Raw genomic sequence first — 23,776 nt, 5'->3', positions numbered from 1 at the left:
GACATCCTGAGGGGAGTCCCTAAGCTACCAAGTCACCCCTGAACACATGAGGAGCCGTTCACACGTACAGCACGGTTTATAAAGCGACTCGAACAAGGAAAGACAGCCTCCTAATTGCAGTGTAAGGGTTGCTGCTGTCCATCTCCAATTATGAAAGTCACACAGCTCTCAGCACTCATGGGGCCAACCCCCACTCAGCGTCACAGGCAGAAAAGACTCCACTTCCATTCTGAGAACTTTATTAAAACAAAAACAAGCATTGCTTGTCCATGGAAACAGTCATTTGCACTATGGTGGTACTAAGAGCAGAAAAGCAATTTTAAATATATTTTTTAAAATCACAAAATGTGTCCGTTAAGGCACTACATCCCTCCCGTCTCATGTTTTCAATAAATACGCTGTTGTTTTAAAAAGGCAGCAATGAGTACCTCTGATGATTAAATCAATACAGGCACTATTCTCGTAAAGACAGTTACGTTTTGCTGTGGCCACTGTATGTGATTTATTCTCAAAAGAGCTTTCATTAGCGAAGATTAGCATTTAAAAAAACTGAGAATGTGAAAAAAAAAAAAATCACAGTTTTCTCTTTCCAGTTTTAAGTCTCTCCCAGAGAGACCCAAGTACACAAGGTACCGTTTCTTCATATATTCTTTGGCAACAAGGAATTCTGCGTAAAGTACAAAAGATCACCTCCCAAGAAGTAAAGCCATTGGAGGTTAGGTGTCGGCACAGCATAAGTCTTTGGAAAAGTATGCGGGGTTTTTTGGGCTTTTTGGCGTTTTGATTTTTTTTGCAGCCGTAAACTACAAAACTGGTGAGAAAACTCTGGACCTTCTGGCATCCAAGAAGTCTGCCTCGCGGGTGCCCTGGTGCAAGGAGCTTGGCCAAACCGACGGGCGTATGTGCAGTGCACACAGAGCACCAGACAGGGAGTCAAGTGGCAGCGTGCCCATTCGGGCCCCCCGTCCTCCCAGTCATTCCTAAATGATACCAGTGGTGATTTTTCTGGCAGCCTCAGCAGCTCACGGAGCATGTGCTATGCATCGCCTAGTGTGGTCCTCTGTGAGACCACAGGGTTGGAGGCCACGTTTTCTGTGGTCTCTTCCCATCCCAGCAGCTGGCTAGTCTAATGGTGTGAACTGGTTTCCGTTGCAGCTGCAGCCGACAAGTGCCGCCTCACCCAGGACACAATGACCACAGCAAAGAGGAGGGAAATTAACCTGCCACAACAATGCCAGATGGTTGGAGCCTCGGGTGCAAATCTTTTGGTCAAAGCACGCTCCACTCTCCAACTGAAAATCACCCTTTAACTGGACTTCGATTACTCACACAAGGGCGCTAAGACTTCTTTATGAGACAACGTAACTTTCTTGGCAGAACGAGGTTGCATAGATCCGAGATTAAATCCGCATTTTCACACATTTGGTGTCTCCAGGCAGGTGAGCACCTAAAAGTTTGGGCAGCGAGGTTGTACGAGGGGTGACATAGGGGCAAGGATCTTATGCGAGCCACCCCTCACTTAGGGTGAGGATTGTTTCCCCCGCCTTAGGTCAGTCGTACAGAAGAGGTTGCTCACCTGGTTTATTTTACTACCGTGACATTGGGCGAGTGCAGGTTGGCAAGACTTACGCCGGAAAACACGCTTTTACCTTCTGGTGAGGAAACTAGGCACACGGTCAAAGCATCAAGAAATCCAGGACCTGCCTAATCAGATGCAGAAGAGAATACAACTAATTTCATTCTGAAATCATAACAGCATTGCTGTCACTGCTAAGATGTGGTCTTCAGTGTGACTTTCTTTTATATATTATTGAAGTTGACTTTAAATTATAGACACAATTTTTAACCTTGTCATAAAACACGAAAAATCAGTCACTGAGAAGCAATCATATGCCAAGCATCTAATCACAAAAATAGAAAAGGGAATCCAAGAGCACTTCAAGAAGAAACTTCTGGAACCGGAGGGCAATTTAGTTGTTCTTCTCCAGGGACCGGTAATAATCCGTCAGGACTTTCCATGCTTTGGGGGCCATGAAGCCATCCGGGGGATTCTCTCCTTCCCGGGCCAGCTTCCTCATCCGGGTCCCTGAGATGAAGTCGAATTCGTTGTGCCTGTCACAGGACAGCAACACAGAACTCAGCGTGGGTGAGGCACATCAAACCTAAAGATGCCCGCGGTAGGTGAGGGGGTGTTTAGACCCTGTTTTTTTCTGTAAAATGCTGCACTTTCTGGAATGGGTGATTCACTAGGTCTTCAGTAAAGGAATGTGCACAAGAAAGGGCGACTGATAGCAGGTATGCATTTGACATTTCCCGTGTACCTGCTCTGTCTTCTGCTGCCCCGCCTGCGTCCGTGAGCTCTGAGCTCAGGGGAGACATGCTGAAAGCAAGCTATGGACGGACCCTCTACTGACATACCAGGCGGCCATGCTACGACTTTACGGGGACACACAATGTGTAAGACCGGTCTTGGCCTTCAAGGGACTCTCATTCCTGCTAGGAGAAGGTGGAGAAGCACTGGAGAGCTTGCACGGGGCCCAAGCTTTGCCGCCTCTTTCTGGTTGAGCAGATGTTGATGAACGCCTCCTCCTCTGGAAACCTACCTTGCTGGATCGTAGAAGTCCATGGCTTTTTTGGCTTTGTTGTAGGCAGCCACTCGGAATGGAATGATTTCCACAGAGGTCAGGCCGGGGGCCATGCTCAAGACCTTGCCCCCATGAGTGGGTTCATACAGGTCTTTCTTGGTCTCAGGGTGAGGCATTCCGGCAGGGTCCCGGCCCACGATGTAGAAGTTGGCCCCTGCGATCATCCGGGACCTACAGTGCCACTGGACCTAGGAGACATCACGGGAGGGAGATGCTGGTCACCACTGGCCAACTCTTGGGTCCCTGTTTACAGAGATGCCTTTATTCTGCTGTAAAAATAATTCAGTGACAGGATCACCTAATAGGTGCAGAAGTCCGTGGGGTATCTAAGACCCCAAGCTCTTCTTCATGCTTGTTTACATGAGGTAGGAGCTTTAGACCCAAATCCCCCCTGCCTGACCCCCCAGCTTCCTGGAACCTGAGGTTATATTTCCTAATCGCTCTCTCTAAACAGGCAGGTGAGCCAGGAGCATGGGGACCTTACTGTTCTACAGAACCATGTGAATCTTACTTTCCAGGCCCTCCCTATTCAGAATAAATCACAGTTTAAAGGAAATTACAAATTCCAACATCTTTGATTATCTGATCGCCAATAATGAGCTGATTATACACAGACATCGATTCTAGTTTGACACAAATATTGGGATTTCAAAATGAACTGCCCTCTCTAAAGCTCAGATAGAAATATGGAGGGTGGAGAAGAGAGCCAGAGACCAGGTACTTTGATCTGGTTGAAGAGAATTTACTAAACTCGGTTTGGGGCATTCCAAACAGTTGTGACCCTCGCAGTTCATCATACTTCCTGCAAACGTGTTCAAACCCACTACAGTGGTGGTCCGGGAGGACAAAGAAAGTCTGTTTGACAGGCTCTCTGTGTTATGATCAAAGGGGACACTGAGCTTTTAGTGGGGCTTTCTAATGGAGCTCACAGGGCCTGTGTGGTGACTCAGTGACTAGACTTTGGAAATTGAATATTAGGTTCAATACAGTTTGCCCAATACCACCCCAGTTAAGCTGCATTATTCTCCTTATCTGCACACCAACCTCCGTGTTCTCAGAGGCAGTGCGTAACAGACTCGACTTGGTGTTTCTAGCATTTTTACAGAAATGAAATGGAAACCTAATGAAGTTGGATAAAGAAGAGAGACCAGGGGGCACCTGAGTGGCTCAGTTGGTTAAGCATCCAACTTCGGCTCAGGTCATGATCTCACGGTTTGGCGAGTTCGGGCCCCGTGTGGGACTCTGTACTGACAGCTCAGAGCCTGGAGCCTGCTTCGGATTCTGTCTCCCTCTCTCTCTGCCCCTCCCCCGCTCATTCTCTCTCTCTCTCTCTCTCTCTCTCTCTCTCTCTCTCAAAAATAAAACATTTTAAAAAAATTAAAAAAAAAAAAAACAAGACACAGCAGAAAACTCCAGAATCTGCTCATGAGGGAAAAGGATCCCAGAGACTCATTCACTTCTCTTAAGTCAAGTCTGAGCCCACATTTCTGAGGCCCACAGCCCAGCCTGGAGACAGCTCACCTCCGTGGGGCCGGCATACAACATCGGGGACGGGAAGATGGCCACGATGGTTGACTTGGGGTCCAGGACACCTTCCTCAAGCACAGCTGCATGCTGCTTCATCCGCCAGTCCAAGGGCACATCGTCGTCCTTGGTCCAGCCACCCAGAGGGTGCAGCAGGAGCACGGGGTGCTTGTAACCCCTCTCCAGGAGTCGGCGGCGGGTGTCCTGCATCAGCAGAGCGTGGCCGTTGTGGACGGGGTTGCGCAGCTGGAAGGCAAACACCGCATCTGGGAAAGGAGAGGAGGAAGGCGAGGTGAAGGAAGTGCACGCTGTCGCTCGTCTGCAAGAACAAGAGGAAATGCAGGGGAGCTCCCCTCTGCTTGCAAGAATCGTTTAGTAAAGCCAGATAGAACTTTGATTTTAAAAGAAAGGAAACACAGCTATGTCTAAGGCACAGAGCATTTGCTATGCCCATCAGCTTTGAAAAATCAACAGGAGGGGCGCCTGGGTGGCTCAGTCGGTTGAGCGTCCGACTTTGGCTCAAGTCATGATCTCACAGTCCAGGAGTCTGAGCTCCGCGTCGGGCTGTGCACTGACAGCTCAGAGCCTGGAGCCTGCTTCGGATTCTGTGTCTCCCTCTCTCTCTGCTCCTCCCCAACTCATGCTCTGTCTCTCTCTCTCTCTCAAAACTAAATACAACATTAAAAAAAACAAAACAGCATCCAGAGACTCCACCTGGGGCTTCAGGACTCTTACTCCAAAGGTGCCCACAGTGCCAGACCGCATCCACAGGGCGGGGACACACAGGCAGGAAGCCCTAGAGGGAGAGCCTGACTCAGAAATGAAGACATCTGTGGCCAGGGCCTTTGCAGCCAAGCACGGCTCAGACCAGAGCTGGTGCTGGTCAGTCCTCAGTTTACCCTTTGCTCCTGTCTCTCACGTCCCCAGCACAAGAACCATGACCAGCACCTTCTGGGGCCTGGGAAAAGTTTCAATAATCTAAAGACGTAAAAAAATATTTCACCTTCAACTGTCAAAAAAAAAAAAAAAATCTCCAAAACTACTCCACTTAATAATGGGCTCCTGGGGCATCTGGGTGGCTCAGTTGGTTGAACGTCTGACTCTTGATTTCAGCTCAGGTCACCATCTCATGATTTGTGGGTTCGAGCCCAGCGTCAGGGCTCTGTGCTGACAGCTCGGAGCCTGCTTGGGACTCTCTCTCTCTCCCATTCTCTCTCTCTCTCTCTCTCTCTCTCTCTCTGTCCCTCCCTGGCTCACTCTTTGTCTCAAAATAAATAAATGAAACTTAAAAAAAAATAATGGACCCCCGAGAGGCTTAATTTTTCCTTCTAGTTATGAAAGAAATATCCATTATGGAAAATTTGGGAAATACAGAAAAGCCCAAGATAGGATATAGAAACTACCTAAAATCCTATCATGATTTTTTTCTCTCTCTTTTTCAAAATACGTAAAATGAAAATCTTCCTGCCCATTGGTCCCTGTCCCCAAGAAGCAGCCGCTGTCACCTGCGGTTTGGCACATACTCTGCACAGACCTTGGCTTATATACAGTTATTTAACTTAAGAACAGTTATTTTATTTTGTTTTCCAGAACTCTGCTCTGCATGTTATTCTGCAGTTTGCGGTTTTGCTTAATAAATACAGCCAGGGTGTCTTTCTGTGTCCATGCATATCGTTAACGGGCTGCAACTATTCCTGTATATGGATATACGTCAACCTTATACGCTCATTCCAGTCTGTGCCAATACAAATGCTGATGGAGGCTTCCAGCTTTTGAAAACTATAAACATGCCGGGGCATCTGGGTGACTCAGTCGGTCAATTAAGCGTCAGACTCTTGGTGTTGGCTCCGCTCCTGATCTCAAAGTTTGTGAGTTTGAGCCCTGCATCAGGCTCTGCACCGAGCTTGGAGCCTGCTTGCGATTTTGTCCCTCCCTCCCTCTCTCTGCCCCTCCCCTGCTTGCTCGCTCTCTCTCTCTCTCTCAAACTTAAAACCATTAAAAAAATATATTTTTTTTAACTATAAACCTGCCGATTCCTGGTATCTTTAATTGTGTAACGGGAGGGTGGCGACAAGTGTTAACAGACGCACCCACTCGAGCCAGCCTACTCACCAGCATTCATTTCTTTACATTTCTGCTTGAGCTCCAGAGGTGTCAGGCGGTACTGGTCCAGCCCATCGTTCCACCTGATTCTCTCCAGCACCTGCAGGTCTCCACCAACCAGCCAATCCCCGCTCTCCATCACCATCTAGAACAGACCGTTAGCAAAGGTGTTGGAGATTAGATCAGCTTCTGTTTTACCTGGAAAAAAAAAAAATGTTCTCCTTCCGAACCGATCTCGGGTTCCTGTTGAAGAACCACCTTCAGTTCTTAAGCATTTCTAGCGCAGCCTTGCTCAAACTATGTGGTCTCTCAACCCCTTTATGCTTTTCAGAATTACTGAGGACCCCCCAAAGAGCTTTTGTTTTTGTGGCTCTTGCCTATCGTATTTTCCGTATTAGAAATTAAAAGTGGGAAATTTTAAAAATATTTTTTAATTTGCTTAAGATTAATATAAACCTACTGTATAGTAATATAAATAACTTTATTTTTAGTTAAAAATAAATGTTTTCCAAGAAAGAAGAGAGAGAAATGCATTGCTTTACATGTTTGCAAATCTCTTTAATGTCTGACTTAATAGAAGGCAGTGAAGGGGGCCTTAGTGGCTCAGTTAAGCGTCTGGGTCTTGATTTTGGCTCAGTTCATGATCTCAACAGTTGTGAGTTCAAGCCTCTCATTGAGCTCCATGCTGAGTGTGGAGCCTGCTTGAGATTGTCTCTGCCTCTGCCTCTGCCTTTCCCTCCCTCCCTCACTCTCAAAGTTTAAAAAAAAAAAGAAACTCTTGGTTCACTGAGTTTGTCAGTTTCTCAGATGTCGACATATTTCAGTTTAGGATGTAAAAAAAATAGATATTTGATATCAATATCAATATTAATATCTATATACTTGCCATTAATATCAATATTTGATATTTATTAACCATCAATTTTTTAAGTGTTGGGAAGATGCCAGACCCACTGTGGCAAATAAAAGCTTTCCAGCATTTTTTCATTTGAAAGCTCAGTTTGAGATCATTGGCAACCAACACCCTCCATTGTTTTCCTTCAAGTGACACGTTCACTGTTTTGTTTTTGTTTTTAAATATCTGCCAAATAACCAAGTCTGAGTAGCCATAGTTTGTCAGTCATCTAAGCAAAAACCGCATTTCCTGGAAAAGTGGCTGGTTTTGCTCACGGCTCAGGTGCCCGACTGAGTCTCCGACTGAGGCAACCGTTGTGTATCCGTGCGTGTGACAAAAGCACTTTCGTGTGCACTGCCCGTCTCCTGACACAAACTTTTTTTTTAACGTTGTTTTTTTATTTTTGAGAGAGACAGAACGCAAGCAGGGGAGGGAGAGAGAGAGGGAGACACAGAATCCAAAGCAGGCTCCAGGCTCTGAGCTGTCAGCACAGAGCCCAACGCGGGACTCAAACTCATGAACCGTGAGATCATGACCTGAGCCTAAGTTGGATGCCTGGTGATAGACTATTAAAAGGAGATGATCAAGTGTCCAGGTTCAGTAATTGTTTTTACAGCTTCATCAAGAACATTCTTGGGATGCATGGGTGGCTCAGTCGGTTAAGCGTCGACTTCGGCTCAGGTCATGGTCTCACAGTTCGTGAGTTCGAGCCCCACATCGGGCTCTGACAGCTCGGAGCCTGAGCCTACTTCAGATTCTGTGTCTTCCTCTCCTGCCCCACCCCGTCTTGTGCGCGCGCTCTCTCTCTCTCTCTCTCTCTCTCTCTCTCAAAAATAAACATTAAAAAAAAGATAAAAGAACTTTCTCAACTGAGGCTGGCACTGCCTTTCCTGCAAGTGTGTGTGGTGAGGGGCACAACCACCCGAGTGCGGCCGGCTGTCCCTGTCCCGAGTCTGAGGAGCCGGCAATCTTATTCGCCACTGCTGTTGTACCTCAGTGCTGACGTCAGCACGGTGAAGATGGCAAATAATGTCTCAGGAGTATGAACAGTTTTGAGACTGGGGTTCTGGGGAAAGGTCTTGGGGACCCCCAGTGTTCTATGAGCCACTCTCCAAGGACCACTGCCGGTGCATTCCTAATACAACCTCATGTATCTTTAGACTGTTTTCAATAAGGACCCAGAATAGAGAAGCTGGGAAAAAAAAAAAAAAAAATCAGGCAAGTTGTTTTCTACCAATTAATTATTGCTAAGCACACTTACTAAGGAAACTCTCCAAAGGAGCATCTTTCTTAGTTATCTCTAATTTGAAAACAAAAGAAAATGTCCAAAGAGCAGCAGTATGTAGCCAAATCCACACCCAAGGCTAAGCACAGACTAATTAGCTAAAATCTTGTTTTTCTCAAATAATCTTTGAGAAGGGTGCCAAGGCCACTGGATGGTAAGAGAGCAGTCTCTGGCAAATGGTGTTGAGAAAACTGGATATCCACAGATGAAAGAATAGAGTTAGAGCCTTACTTTATACCCTGTAAAAACAATTAATTCAAAATGGATTAAAGTCCTAAATGTAAGATCTGAAACTCTAAAACTCCTAGAAGTGAACAGAGGAGAAGTTTCATGACCTTGGACATGGCAATGGTTTCTTGGATAGGACACCAAAAAGCACACGCAACAAAACAAAAATAGACATGGGACTACTTGAAGCTTTAAAACTTGTGTGCCTCAAAGAACACAATCAACGGAGTGAAAAGGCAACCTAAGAATGGGAGAAAATATTTGCAAGTCATCTAATGGGGGCTAATGTTCCAAATATATTTTTAAAAAGTCCTACAACTCAACAACAAAAGATTAAATAACCTGCTTTTTTAAATGGGTGAAAGACTTGAATGGACATTTCTCCAGAGATGATCTACAGATGGCCAACCGGATAGGAAAAGGCGCTCAGCATCACCCCTCATCAGAAAAATGCAAGCCTGACCCCTGTTAGGATGACTACTGGCAAGAGCAGAAAATGTCAAGTGTTGGCAAGGATGTGGAGAAATCAGAATGTTTGTGCCCTGTGGGTGCGATTGTAAACTGGTGCAGCTGCTGTGGAAAACACTGTGGAATTTCTTCAAAAAATTAGAACATATAACTACCATACGATCCACCGATCCGACTTCTGGGCATATAGCCAAAAGAATGGAAAGCAAGATCTTGAAGAGATTTGCACGCCCGTGTTCATAAAAACACTATTCACAAAAGCCAAGAGGTAGAACCTGTCCAAGGACCCAACAACAGATGAATGGGTAAACCGTGACTTGCACATACAGACAACAGTATCATTTAGCCTTAAGAACGAAGAACAGGGGCGCCTGGGTGGCGCAGTCGGCTAAGCGTCCGACTTCAGCCAGGTCACGATCTCGCGGGTCCGTGAGTTCGAGCCCCGCGTCAGGCTCTGGGCTGATGGCTCAGAGCCTGGAGCCTGTTTCCGATTCTGTGTCTCCCTCTCTCTCTGCCCCTCCCCCGTTCATGCTCTGTCTCTCTCTGTGCCAAAAATAAATAAAAAAAGTTAAAAAAAAAATTTAAAAAAAAAAAAAAAAAAAAAAAAAAAAAGAACGAAGAACAGCCTGTCCCAGGCTACAGCGTGGATGAAGATATTACACTAAATGAAATAAAAGCACTCACAGAAAAGATTAATACTGTATCATCCCTCCTAGGAGAGGCATCTAAAACGAGTCAAATTCATAGAAACAGCAAATAGGAGGGCTTCTACCTGGGAGGGGGAGGGAAGTTGTTGTTTGATGGGTATAGATTTTCAGATTTGCCAAACAAACGTTCTGGCCCTTCCTTTCACAACAAAGTAAATAGACTTAACACTCCTGAATGGTACGCTCAAAAATGCTACAGATGGTAAATGTTAGGTTATATGCTTTGGGCATAGATAAATGGATAGATTATGACCTGTTTTTTTACTCACTGAGGATTTCACTGCGGTTACTAGTAATACCCTCACTTGGCAAAGTCTCAGTTGAAAAGGTGACTTTGGGAAAGGGTGAGTGAGGGACAGGAAATGGAGACCTATAGGAAACACTCTGTGCACCGTGTCTCACACTGTCAATGACCCCACTCTTCCCCTCTGTGGTTGTGCCCCTTTCTGTCAGGGCAAAGAAGCCTCGGGGGGGGGGGGGGGGGGGCAGGCGCACTTGGTCTACATCTCCAAGGTCTAGGTCATGACCTGTGCGCATGGGACTCCAGAATTCCCTGCGTAAGGAGCCTCGAGCTGGCTCCCAGGAGTCAGAGCGCTTCACCCCTCTGCCCCCGCCTGTCTTTCCAGGGTGGACCCTGCCAGGGCAGCACTGGTTCTGGAGACTGGCCAAGTGAAGGGAGTTTTCCAGGGGTGTGGGTGCAGCTTGGACACCCAGCCCAGGGCGCCCTCATGGTGTGGGACAAGGCCAAGCATAGAAGAGGAAGGAGGGTTCCTTGCAGGCCAGGAGTCAACTCTTCACACGGCACCGTGTTCTAGTGCAGAATCAAGAAGCATACCTTGGAATCTGACCTTCCGGGTTATTCTCAAGGCATAGCTGTCAGAGAAGAAGGATGGGACACATTGTTTCTGACGGTTCGTGAGTTAGACATGTGACCTTCAGATGCAGTATGTTGGCCTTGCCCTGGGCCCCACAAATGTTAGGGGTGAGCCTGGCATGAGGAGCGGCCATAGGAACAAAAAGGAAGAACAAGCCAGTGTGGGATGGAGGGAGGAAAGGCCAGCGCTCCCCTCATGGGAGGGAAGACACCCTCGGGCCTGACAGGACACATGGGTGTCACCCCATGTCACCCACTTGGTGACATCCAACTGGGTCATAAAGTGCACCTTAGACTCACACAGTGCTATGTGTCAGTTATATCTCAATAAGGCTGGGGAGAAAAGAAAAACACGACCTTTGTTTTGTCATAAACCTAAATACGCCCCATATAATGCTGCGATGTGATCAGTTACAACCTACAACCTTGCTAAAGCAAGGGTCTCAGTTGCTGAGATGGACGTTATAGAAAGTCCAACTTCTCCATCAGTTAATGATCTCATAACCCTTCCACTGATCAAATTCCATGACTGCTCTCGTGCTGTCCAAGGACAATATGGCCACCTGTGATGACAGCTGAGGAGAGGGCGCAGGAGTAGCGAGATAAAGCTGATGGAAGATAAAGCGCTGAGCTGGAAGACGCCAAGGCACCCAGGGTGTGCATACCCCTGGTTCACATCCCCTGTTGTGGCTGGACGTTGGAGCTTATAATGATTTGCATTCCATCGGGGCTCAACATCTGGGGAACTGGGATACAGCCGTGGCTCTCAAAAGAGGGCGATTTTGCCCCTCCTGGTGACATTTGACAATATCTGAAGACAATTTTGATTGTCATGATGGGGGCAGGGAAGGGTGTGCTATTGGCATCTAATGCGCTGAGGCCAGAAATATGCTACTACATACCCAGCACGGCACGAGACAGTCCCCACAGCAAAGAATCACCCAGTCCCAACGTCAACAGTGCTGGCGTTGAGAAACTCTGGGTACAGAGGGTGATTTTCAAGGGTTTGGGTCCGTGGCCCCCTTTCTAAACTCGGTGCCGAGAAAAGTCACTTAATAAGATATTGTCAGATATCCTTACCTGTCCATTTACTTTCTCTTCATTGCCCCAGTCAGGCTACAGATAAAATTTTGAAAGACGTGAACACCCCAAATCCCTAGGAGTGCAGTAACTCATTCTGGACGCTAGGGGTCCACCCTATACCATTCTGCTGGTGAAGGCAACATGGAACCAACGTGGTTCACAAACCAGGCCTGTGTCTATCTGAAAAGCAGTGCTGACACTATGCTTTGGGCGTTTTTGAGACGGGGAGGGCGCAAAGGGCATCTCTCTCCCCAGGGTGGTCCAACGCGCCCCAGAACTGAGACTCCGCTACCAGGCTGGGAGGTTCAGTGGCTCTGCCCAATCGCCCAGCCCCCACCTGCTTCAAGCCTCCTGCCAAAAGCGGGCAAAGGAACGCAGCTGGAGTTTGCAGACCTGCGCACACGGAGAGCAGGGAGGAACGGGCTGGGGGGGGGGGGGGGGGAATCGAACAGGGTAGCGAAAGGGGAGCTGGGCCAGGCAACAGAAATGCAGAGAAGGAGAACAGGGTCCAGAGATCTGCGTCAAGAGGCAGAGACAACCCAGGCGGTGCACGTGGAGAGCATATATCCATTTCTGTGCTCTTCTGTCCGCATCAGAGAGGCCTGGGGCCGCAAGGAAGTCGGAGGGGATGGAGGGAACGGGGCCTTCATGCCTCATTTGCAGACGGGAGAAGAGGCAGAGCTCAAGTGCACACAGCCGTCTCCCAGATGGCAGGACAGGGCACCCAGGACCCCCAGGACCCCTCCAAACCCGCTGTTCCTGCCACTGCACCTGCTGTCCCGCATAGGCACTGCCTTCGGAGGGACCTATGCTCAGGCTCCGCGCGGTCAGCCCTTCCAGCGGCCCAGCCCTGGCACTGCTGGGGGCTGACCAAGAGGTGGCAGGAGACTAAGAAGTGACAAAACAGTGGGGCCGGTGGGGCAGGACAAGGGCAAGGTGAACGGCCCCACACGCGGTAGAACAGAGAAGTGAGCAAGTTCAAGCGATACATGGAAGGAGCATCGCCAGGACCCGACGGCGGAACGAAGCAGGGAGGAGAAAGAAGCAAGGCGGACGTCCAGGATTTGGATGTGGACCGCCGTTGGGGAGCAGGGCTGGGGAGGCGTTGGGCGTGTGGGTGTTGAGTGCTTGCGGGAAACCGCTCCGAAGAATTCTCTTAACGCCATGGTTCCCGACCTTCCCGGACTCACCCTGGCACCCAGACCCGGCCAAGTACACCAGGGTCTGTGAGGGTGGGAGCTTGTGAGGCTCCCCAGGGGATGCCGTGGACCTAACGGACCACATGCTGTATGTTGCAGACCTCGGGATGCAGACCCTCTCTCACTGCTACGCCTCATGGGGAAGCCGCGCCCCAAGCGGTTGGTTTCTACGTCCGTAAATGGGATTAATGATTCCTCGGAGCTTCACGAGAGTAATCACTGCGCAAAATAATCAGGGCATGGAAGCATGCTGGGAGCAGGCTGGGAGGCAGCAACACGGCTCCTCTGGGGTTTAGTTCTGCAACTTTTACCTGCTCTCGTGACCTCACCTGATGTCGTGTCACACGGTTCAGTGAGCAACTCGATGAGGGGGGGACTAGGGTGGAGGGTCAGGGCGGTGTCCGTGGGGAACTGAGGAAGCAGACCATTTCCGTGGTGGCCGACCATTCACACAAATGTCACTCCCAGGGCCAAGTGCAAATACAAGGCCCACGGTTACTTTTGGAAGGGGTGACTTTTGCAAGTTTGGGGTTAAAAAGAAAAATAACACCTTTTAGCGTTACTGTAAATTTTGAGGTGCTAAAAACAAAGGTGCAACGAGAAGAGCCCCTTCCCCCCATAAATCCCATGTGTTGTGTGTCTGGTAAACACCGAGTGTAGAATCTACCGTGAGTGGCTTCCTCTGTCTCGTTCTCCATGGCCCATTTCTCGCCATTAGCTCACTGGGAATGTTTACAGAGTCCCCCCTGATGTTCTAACAGAAGGGCCACCGACTGTATTACCAAGACCACAGGTCATGCCTGCTTCTAAGAAATTCTGAGCTCCGGGGCACCTGGGTGGTTCAGGTGATGAAGCATCTGGCTTCGGCTCAGGTCATAATCTCACAGTTCAGGAGTTCGAGCCCTGCACATCGATTCCCCCCCCCCCCCCAGTGCCCCTCCCCTGTGCTCACTTGCTCTCTGTCTCTCTCAAAATAAATAAATAAACTTAAAAAAAAGAAAAGAAAGAAATTCTGAACTCCAAGTGCCAACACATGTTGTGAGACAAAATGAAAAGAAATAATTGCTTAAGGGCTTCCTTAGGTTTTGGGGGAGGGGGGGTTTTGTTTGTTTGTTTTCTTTTAGCGCTTATCATGTAGATGTGGATGATAGGCCCAGAGATTTCTGAATCTGGAAATTTCTGAGGTAGGAGGATAAAAGGTCACTATTATTCATCCTTTAGGTCACTGACCGAAGATAACATCCCAACCCGGTGCAATTATGATCAGGAAATAAATGCACCACAGGGCATGATCAAGGCCCAGGACACAATTCCTGAAATCACTCTCAGTCAGCGCCCAGCCATTTCAAGGACTGTCTGCCAGCCTCTTGGACCCTGTTCAGATGACTTTGAACTGGATGTGCGTTAAAATTAAAGATGCTTAATTTGCAGGACGGATCGTGTCCGATAAATGAAAAGCTGCCCATTAATCTCTTGTGTTCAGAGGCCGTCACGTCACCGGGGGCCTTGAAAGAGCCCTTCTCTTACCTTGCAACCTTTCACAACTAAAGGAAACAAAACAAAACAAACATTTGCCCGACCAGTACCAATAGGTTTGTTCAAACAGCCATTTTCTAGGGTCATGGGGTTGAGAGAGATTCTGGAGTTGAGTCTGGCCCCTCCTTTTATCAATGAAGAAACTGAGGCCCAGACCTTGTCTGATCACAAGGCTTCTTAGTGTCTCCTGGGCTTCAAACTGCTCTCTGTCCCCATGAATTTTCTGGAAGTCTGTTACTCCAGCCCCCTGGGGAAGCTGGTAAGTCGAATTACTAGTTTAAGGCTTTTTAAAATTTCAACCCTAATGCTCTGGTCTTGGGTGAGGGTTGGCTTTTGCATTCAGTTTCACATACTTGTCTTTATGGGAAATGAACCACACCCAGTGATTCCATGGTATTTTCCATTCCTGCCCCTCCCCGACCCCCACCAAGTAGAGGTTGTGAAGGAATCTGAGGAAGATTAGCCTATTTTGCCTGTAGGCAGGATGGACTCAAGATGATCATAATCAGATGACCACATTTTTCAGTCTTAAAATAGCCACTGACAAAAACGCGCTATTTCCCTCTGGAAACTCTGCCGCCATATGTGCTGAGCTCTGTTCACTGAAAGGATGTCACTGACCCCCCTTCAGCTGGCCACAGAGCATGAACTTGGAGTCTCTTACCAGGGTTTGCTTGGACCCATTCTGCATGAAGGAATGCACTTCCCCGGTGAATGTTCAAGATGGAGAGCACCACAAGCCCTAGTTTGGGGCACCGCTGCAGCTCTGACTTTTGCCCTGTATTTGAGGTGCCAGGCTAAATGATACCCGGTCCAGTCGTTTCCCATTTAGCTGAGGGAGTCACCATCATGCGGGGATTCAGGGGATCGTTCAGAGCAGCCCTCAAACAGGAAGACATTTTCTGCCCCTTTCTAACAAGATCTCCCAAGGCAAAGCCTGTAAGTCCCACCTTAGGAATGCCTTCCTCCATCTACCCCGGTGTTGCTAAGTCCTTCGTGAAGGAATAAAAAGGAACGCTTTTCATCCAAAATCGAACAAGAACAAGAGAGCCCTTCCAGAGGTCTTGCAACTTACTTTGATGTGGGGGTGCTTTGCACACGCCGTCCCCCACACACGGGAACAACGCTCCTCCTTTCTGTGTTCGTAGAATTCGGGGTCTCGTAAGATGGCCACTCTCCGTCCATCGTAGGTCAGGACAAACTCACTGCGTCCCTCCAGCCGCGTCTTGTCATCCGCAGAGACAGGCAGCACGATGGGGATGCTCATGCTGATCACTCCATCTATAGAAAGAGCCACAGGATGCGTGAATACGGGATCCAAGGTGTACCATCCTTGAAGGGCGATTCGAATGCGCACAACGTGCATTCAAACACTGCCTGAAGTGCACGGGCACGAAGACCTAAATCCCCCATGGCTGTGTTGGCCGCAGCAATTTCTCCAGGGGGTCTGACAAGAAGTCCTTGAGAGGCTTCTCAAAGCAAGAGACAGGCGCATCTGTGAAAAGTGGGCTGCGTTTCAAATCACGGAGGTGGCTTCAGTAAGTGACCTAATTTGGGGACTGAGGAGGGGACATCTCTCTTCTGAGTTCCCTTTTGAAAGCGTGGTGCTGACCTCAACATACCAAAGAGTTTTAAGGTCTTTAGAAATCCAATTACACAAAGTAAAGGTTGGCCAAGCAAACCCAAACGCAAACCTCTAGTCTCTCTTGGAAATGAGTCCTGTAACAACATTGGCCAATCTCTTGTTCTCTGTTTAGGCTCTCATTGTGCTACCAACACACTGTATTGAAAAGAGAGAGAAAAAAAAGAGTCAGACCATTAACACTAGCGGGTAGGAAGGACCAAGCCATCCACCTGCTCTGTTTACTATGGTCCAGGCTCAGCGTCACCTTTAAATGCTATCGAAAAGATTGACCTGAGGACCAACATCCTCACCAGCCCAACTGCTATAGAGAACTACCAGTCGAAAAACAGAGAGAAGGGAAAACCATGCAAAGCTGGTTTCCTAAAACTCATGCATTTCCCATGGACAGCGAGCACCTCTCCCCCTGAGGCTAAGTATCCTACTTTACAAAGAATTTAAGTCAACTGGCATTCTGGTCTCTCCGTATACAACACAACAAACTGGAAGGTGTGGGAGGTGGTGTTCAGAGAATTTACGTCTTCAGCTGTAACCATACCTCGCGACAGCTTGGCCTCAAAGGAAGAGGCAGGAAAACGACTTAAAAACTGATGTAGAAACTCTATGTGTCCATTCGGCTAGCCTGCAGTTCCCAGGTAGTCAGTCGAACATTATTCTAGATGTTTCTCTGAAGGTATTTTTAAGATGGGATGAACATGTAAGTCAGGGGACTTTGGGTAGAGCAGATTACCCTCCGTAAGGTGGTGGGCCTCAGAGAATCGCTTGAAGGACCCAACAGAAACAGACGGACTTTCTAGGAAGAATAGGGAATTCTGCCCACAGACTGTGGGGCTGAATTACGTCTCCCCCGGGGTCTCTCGCCTGCCAGTCTACCCTGCAGATCTCAGACTTGCCAGGCTCTGCAACTGCGAGAGCCAGTTCCTTAAAATCAATCTCTCCCTCTCTGTCTGTGACCCCCACGCCCCCCCACCCGTCTCCTGTTTCTCTGGAGAACCCTGACTAATAAAGAAACCAAAAGGAGAGTCACAGGGGTTCCTTCTGTGTGGGGCCAGTAACCCCTCAGGGCACCATTATGTTCCCACTCAGCTCAATAGTGGCAGTGAAGTCACTTTTTTTTAAATTATTTAAAAAAAATTTTTTTTAACATTTATTCATTTTCTGAGAGACAGAGAGACAGAGTGTGAGCGGGGTTGGGGCAGAGAGAGAGAGGGAGACACAGAATCCGAAGCGGGCTCCAGGCTCCCAGCTGTCAGCACAGAGCCAGATGCTGGGCTTGAACCTACAAATCGTGAGATCATGACCTGAGCCGAAGTTGGACGCTTAACCAACCGAGCCACCCAGGAGCCCCCAATGAAGTCACTTTTAAAGTTGCCTTGCGTTTAACACATATTTTAAAGTGAATATGAAATCATTTGGGGTTTTTTAGCAGTACATTTTTAAATACTTCTAGACAAAATGGTTAAAAGATGTAGTCGTTTTTTAGTTTGGGGCTTCAAAGATTATAATCCGGCTTCCTGGAAACATCTCATTTCTTAATGAGGCCAGATAATATAAAAGAAACAACCCAGAGGAACCTGGGTGGCTCAGCCGGTTAAGCATCTGACTTCGGCTCAGGTCATGATCTCACGGTTCGTGGGTTCGAGCCCCACGTCGGGCTCTGTGCTGACAGCTTGGAGCCTGGAACCTGCCTTAGATTCTCTGTCTCCCCCTCTCTCTGTCCCTACCCCGCTTGTGCTCTGTCTCTGTCTCTCTCTCCCTCTCTCAAAGATTAATAAACATTAAAAAAAAAAAAAAGAAACAACCAGCTGTCTCCCCACTTCTATGGTGACGCCAAACATCCACCAACTACGTCTGCTGTACTTACAGGCAAGAAAATGGGGCACGCCATTGAGTGTACGACAGTGAAGAATTTTAGGAAGCTTTAGGAGGGCTTCCCAAGTTCAAGACTCAGAAGGGAACAAGAGCATGTGAATAAGGAAAGCATTCAACTCCATAGGAAACAAATGCAGTTATTTATGGACCTGAGGAAATACCCCCTCGATTCATGAAGTCTTTTAAACCTAACCTTCAAAACCCTGTGACCCGCCATGGGAGCCCTGGTAAACCACAAGCTGGACGCTTGCACAGGAAGTCAGGCGTTTTGTCGTTCAAATAACTCCTTAGTTTCAAAGTTCAGGCGTTCTCCCACTGACTGCCTGTGCCACTCATCTTCCCTGTGCTGCTGCCCCACTTGAGAGATGGGCTGACAAATACTACGTACATGGCTGGGTTGCCGAGAGTGGCCCTGCCGTCTAGCGCTTCGCCAGTGGAGGGTGATGATGGAAGATGATTAATCCTACCGCTCAGTCGAGCTGAGAAAAGGGGAGAGAGGCTAACAGGAACCCCTTCAAGGCTGTCGATGATCTAACTAGATAGCATGCGTTCTGTGGATTACTGACCACACTGCTTATAGCGACTTGACCAAAATGAAGGAAAACCAAATGCAAAGCGAAAAGCGAGCGGGAAGCCCGAGAGAGCCTAGGTCTGCCCACCACGCCCTTGCAGTGCTGGCTTCGGGCAGTTATTCTAGGTTGAAATCCAAGGGCTCCAGCACTTTCCTGTGGCAATCACCTCCTTCGGTCCACTACGTTCCTGCCCAAGGTAGTCTCTCAGCCACGTTCACGTTGGCCTTGACCTGGGGAAACGGCCCTTCCTGGCAGGTGGTCAAGATAAGAGAGCTAATCTTCGGGGAGTTAGGGAAAGAGGTCTGCTGAGAATTGAGGCCGCCCAAACTCATCCGCCTGCACCAACAATCAGTATAAGCAGATTTACTGTGCTTTCTCTACGAGCGTTACCAACTGTTCTACCGCAGGAACTTATCCCACAAGGGCACTCTGCTGAAGCACCCTCCACGGTTTCACACGTTGACTCGGGCTGTCAGCCTTTTCCATCGTGTGCCGGTCGTCTGCCGAGACTGATCTTACAGTGATCTGATTTTAGTGTACGTGCTGCCGAAGCGAGCACCGATCTTACAGGGATCCATCTCGCTTTGGAAACGACTGCTGGGTTCGGAGTCCATGGCTAGTCCAACACATAACTCCGTGTTTCGTGAAACAAGGGCCGTTTCTACGCAAAAACGAAATCGCTTTTTATTGCTTAGCTGGGCTTTTTAAATAACAACGAGGAAAACAACGGTGATGAAAACAATGCCCAAGATAAATGGTATCTTCAGAATTTTACCTTTTCATTCTGGTAGAGTGCAGAACTTTACAGTCGTAACAAAGCTGTGTATTCATTCCCAGTTCTACAACTATCAATCATCATAGCTTGAAATTAAATTCATGCATAATCACACATCACAAACAAATGAAGTACAATTATCCACAATCCAACCAGGTGCGTCCATTTAAATTGCATCTAAAATTGATTTATCTTTCATCGATTAAAAATGTTTTACAAATGCAGTAGAGAAAGCATTCTGGATTTGCAAAACTAACTGAGGAACAGCACTCAGAAGTAATTAGCAGAAAGGATTATAAATTCTTTAGATCCCAGGGACAAAATGTGCAACAATAATTTAGAAACAAATTTACTTTTGTCAGCCAAATACGACATTGTAGACAACAGCTGCATCTGATCCAGAAATTTCCTGTTATTTGGACTCCAATCAACAGAAGAATGCAGCATTATTCTCTTATAACTGGCTGGATCATGAACTGTTAGCAATTCCAACTGGTTCATTTGGATTTTTTTTTTAATTATGTTCTTAACCATTTATAATTAATATAAATATCTAATTATAATAATTGAACTACTTGGAAAGTTAAAGTACATACCAGGAAGGACCATGCCTAGAGAAATACAAACACAATTAAGAAACATGTTTTCAGCTCTCCACCAAGATAATCTTAAAGCAACAATGTCAAAGAACAAATTCCTAATACACAACGTCACACATACAACAGATAAACGCACTGAGCCTTTTGCTTCTGCTCTAAAGAGTATATGACCGCAAAAAGCTGGTGACAGCAGAATTTGTACTGAAATGTCGTTCAGTGCAATCCACAAGCAATACTTAGATGATTATCTGTTTTAAAATAATTACAGCATATGCCAGAGGCACCTCCTACTTCAGCAAAAAGTTGTCTCTTACAAATATGTGATGTTGTATAACTACTACCAAATGGCTCCAAACCAGGTATTGGTAGGCGTAGTAGCAAACTGTTCTAGAATGTCCTGGAATCCCAGATATTTAAAGCACACACAAGTATGCCTAGTAGAACAAGTACAAAAACTAGAACCAAGATAACTTGGATTTCAATCCGGGCTTCGAGTTATTTAATCTTTCCAATACTTATTTCCTCATAGGAGCAAAATATCTTCACGGTGGTGTTATCCGGATTAAATGTGATATCCTGTGTTAAACACCGGGGTCAGAACACATTAGGTGCTAAATAAATGCTGGGGGGGATATATGGAAAGCCCTCAAGCCCCGTCTTGGCAAGTCAGGGCTACATAAGACGTCATCAAACGGTCAAGACTCACAAGGCCACCATGTTGTGACCCTCCTCAAGTGCCACCAGTCAAGAACTTGACAAGCTTGAGGTGCCATTTTAAAAAATTCAGATGAGACATTTATGCCCTGAGGATCTGTAACAACCTCAAAACTCTGTATCTAGTGAAAAATAAAGTGGTATAATCAATGGACATGAAAGTAGATCCTTGAGTAATATAAGGAGTAACTCATGTTATGCAATCATCACAAACACTTAAAAAAAAATTTTTTTTTTTTTTGCTTTTGGACTGAGTAGGCTGAGGTTTCTGTTTGTTTTGTTTTGCTTTTTAATTTAAGGAGAAATGTGAACCTTCGAGAAAATTAAAATGAACAAAATAGGGGCACCTGGATGGCTGAGTCAGTTGAACATTCGGCTTCGGCTCAGGTCATGATCTCATGGCTCATGAGTTCAAGCCCCATGTCGGGCTCTGTGCTATCAGCACAGAGCCTGGAGCCTAATTCAGATTCTGTGTTTCCCTCTCTCTGCCCCTCCCCTGCTCACACTCTGTCTCTCTCTCAAAAATAAAATAAACATTAAAAAATTTTTTTAAAAATACTTCTGGGAGACATGGTCCGAATAAAAAGAAAATACTGCCTGCAGATTATAAGTGATCAAGAAATATACAGTTGTTTGATGGCCAAAGTTGGAGACTACGTGTCTGTGGCCACAGAAATTTCAAATGGTCAGTGGTGGTCACTCAGACTTTCGTGGACTGATTAAAACGATGTCCCTATGAATGATATCGTGTTCGACCTTCTGATATACACACCCATCGCTGTTTGGAATTTAACTGTGTCTACACAGTCCAAAAGCCGTCAGAGGCCAACCCCTCCCATGAGACCGTCACGGATGTAGCACAGAACAGGGTTGCAAGCCGTTTCCTCCCGACCCCCTCCGGGCTGCCGTCCAGCGGGGAGGGAGGCCAAGCCCACCCATTCTGTTGCATAGACTGCCTCGGATTTCACTGAAATTAACACGTTATTTGGCTTAAAGAAGAACAGGCTTGGCAACCACTGATGTGGGACGGGGTGGGGGGGAAGAACCCACTGTTCTAGGGTTCGGAAACTGGGCTGTGTATCTGTCCTCGCAAGCTCACATCTGTCTTCACTACCACTCTACCTCCAGCAGCTAGAACAAACCTAAACTTGGCACGGGAGGACACTCCGTAAATATTTACTGGCTAACCGATGAACACCTTATCTGTGCTGCTTCCAAACTGATGTAACTATGGCCACAGAGTCTCTCCAAGATTTCAGGGTCTTTTCATTGTATGCAGTGGGGCTCTGTTCATATATGGAACATTTACTCATGGACCGGTCGTTCCTTAAACTTTCAGCATCCCAATGTGGTAGGTACGGTTATGAGCATCCACACATGAGGGAGCTGGGGCCAAAGAGGTAACTAATTTGCCCCAGGTTCCTAGCAAATCACTAGCCTATGAACGCAGTGTGGATCCAAAGCTCGCACTCTTCCCACTGTGATGTCCCGCCTCCATTTCCCTGGTGTCTGTTTTTATTAATCAGTTTACATAGGAGTCGAGGAGGCGTCTCGGGTGGGGGGCACTTTTGAATTGCAACTACAATTGGGGTTGCGGACCCGTGTCCAGTGGGACTGTGGTTGACTCCGGGGTAGACGGTAGAGCCAGCAGAAAATCCTCACGGGGGGGGGGGCGGGGGGTGGAAGGAGTCTTGCAAAGAGTCCCAGAAACAGGCCCTACAGGTGGGAAGGGGTAAGGGTCAAGAAGCAGCATGGCATGTGATCCGGACTCCTGCTGACTGGCAACCAGAGGACCATAAAGGCATGTGTACTCATCCCAAGAGGTTTCACCCAACTCTCTAACACCCTGGGACTCAAGCAGTGCACTGGAGAGTCCTTGACTGAGGGCAGCCCGGAGGAAGGGAACATTTTCCTTCCCACTCGAGAGAGTCTGTGCCCTGTGGGCACAGAGGCTTTAGTGGCTGGAGTGAGCTGGTGGGACCCGTACCTCTGTGGGTGCGACAACCACACGGATCCACGTGGCCGTGGCCTGACTCGTGACCATACGAAACACACCCTGGAGAACTCCCGCAGATGCTTGCTTGTGGGTTTGGGGGGAGGACTGGGGTTTCTGCGGCAGCAGGTAGGAATCGGGAGCTCGTGGGACCCCAGTATCGATGGCAAAGTGGCCTCACTCATGTCTCCGTACTGGTAGGCTTTGGGGGGGGGGGGAACGTGACGGCATGAGCAGGGAGGGCCGCGGTAAGGGCTTCATCTACCTCATGGTGGTGAGGACCGAATAAGGAGAAAATCGAGGTGTTTGACCAATTGAAGAACACCATAAACTGACATTGAAATGGTGTGTGAAGGAGGGAGCGAGATTTGCCTAAATTCTCCAGATGGATTATTACAGCATTCGCTGTTCATCTTGTTGGACCACAGACTCCTTTAAGAATCTACCAAAAGCTAGGAACTCTCAACCCAGGAAAATGCCCCTTCCACCCCCCCCCTTAAACCACAAATGATTGGGGCCTATCCTAGGATGGTTTCTGTGCCCCCCACGACGAAGTCCTAGACCCCGGGGTGAAGGACCCCGAATTTCCACCAATGCTGACTTCTGCACCTGCGCCCACCGCCCTTGTATTTTTCTTTCCGGAACAAGTACCTGTCAAAAGGTGACAGCGCCGTGTCTGGAATTAAGCCCTCACTTACACTGCGGTTTGCCAGTCTCCGAGCCACAAGGGTGGTCGGGGTGCTTGTGGTCAACCTCTTCTCGTCCGCGTTTGGCTGCTGGGCCCCGTGACGTTTACTTGACACCGCCTGTGTTCGGCATGTGTCGCAATTAAGACATCGAGGTAAACGTCAGACGTCCTGGCCTTCTAACTTCTATCGGAAAGGACGCCAGGAGAACAGCCTGGTATGAAATCGCTCTGGGCCAGAAGTCGGGAGGTTCTGGTCTCTGGTCCTGGACGAGGGGCATGAACTCGAGCAAAGCACTTTGCCCGAGATCTGCTTCCTCGTCTGCCAAGGGGGCGAGCATCGTTGCCCGTCTTCCAGGACTTTCATGAAGATCAAG

The 23,776-nt window shown here is 47.9% G+C and overlaps 1 protein-coding gene across 1 annotated transcript in view; it reads right to left on the bottom strand.

The window, feature by feature from the left end:
• Positions 1-224: 224 nt before the first annotated feature.
• PAPSS2 (3'-phosphoadenosine 5'-phosphosulfate synthase 2) overlaps positions 225-23,776 on the bottom strand; it is a 70,730-nt gene continuing 47,178 nt past the window's right edge. Inside the window, exons 8-12 of the mRNA XM_049646043.1 lie at positions 15,623-15,828; positions 6,282-6,417; positions 4,167-4,435; positions 2,604-2,833; positions 225-2,112 (exon numbers count right to left, since the gene is read on the bottom strand). Of these exons, the coding sequence (XP_049502000.1) occupies positions 1,971-2,112; positions 2,604-2,833; positions 4,167-4,435; positions 6,282-6,417; positions 15,623-15,828 (983 nt within the window). The 3' untranslated portion in view covers positions 225-1,970. The remainder of the gene's footprint in view (positions 2,113-2,603; positions 2,834-4,166; positions 4,436-6,281; positions 6,418-15,622; positions 15,829-23,776) is intronic.

The sequence above is a fragment of the Panthera uncia genome, chromosome D2 (assembly GCF_023721935.1).
Source record: "Panthera uncia isolate 11264 chromosome D2, Puncia_PCG_1.0, whole genome shotgun sequence".
In the NCBI taxonomy this organism is placed as follows: Eukaryota; Metazoa; Chordata; class Mammalia; order Carnivora; family Felidae; genus Panthera; species Panthera uncia.
Note: the sequence above shows the minus strand (reverse complement) of the source record. Positions and strands in the feature narration are given on the sequence as shown.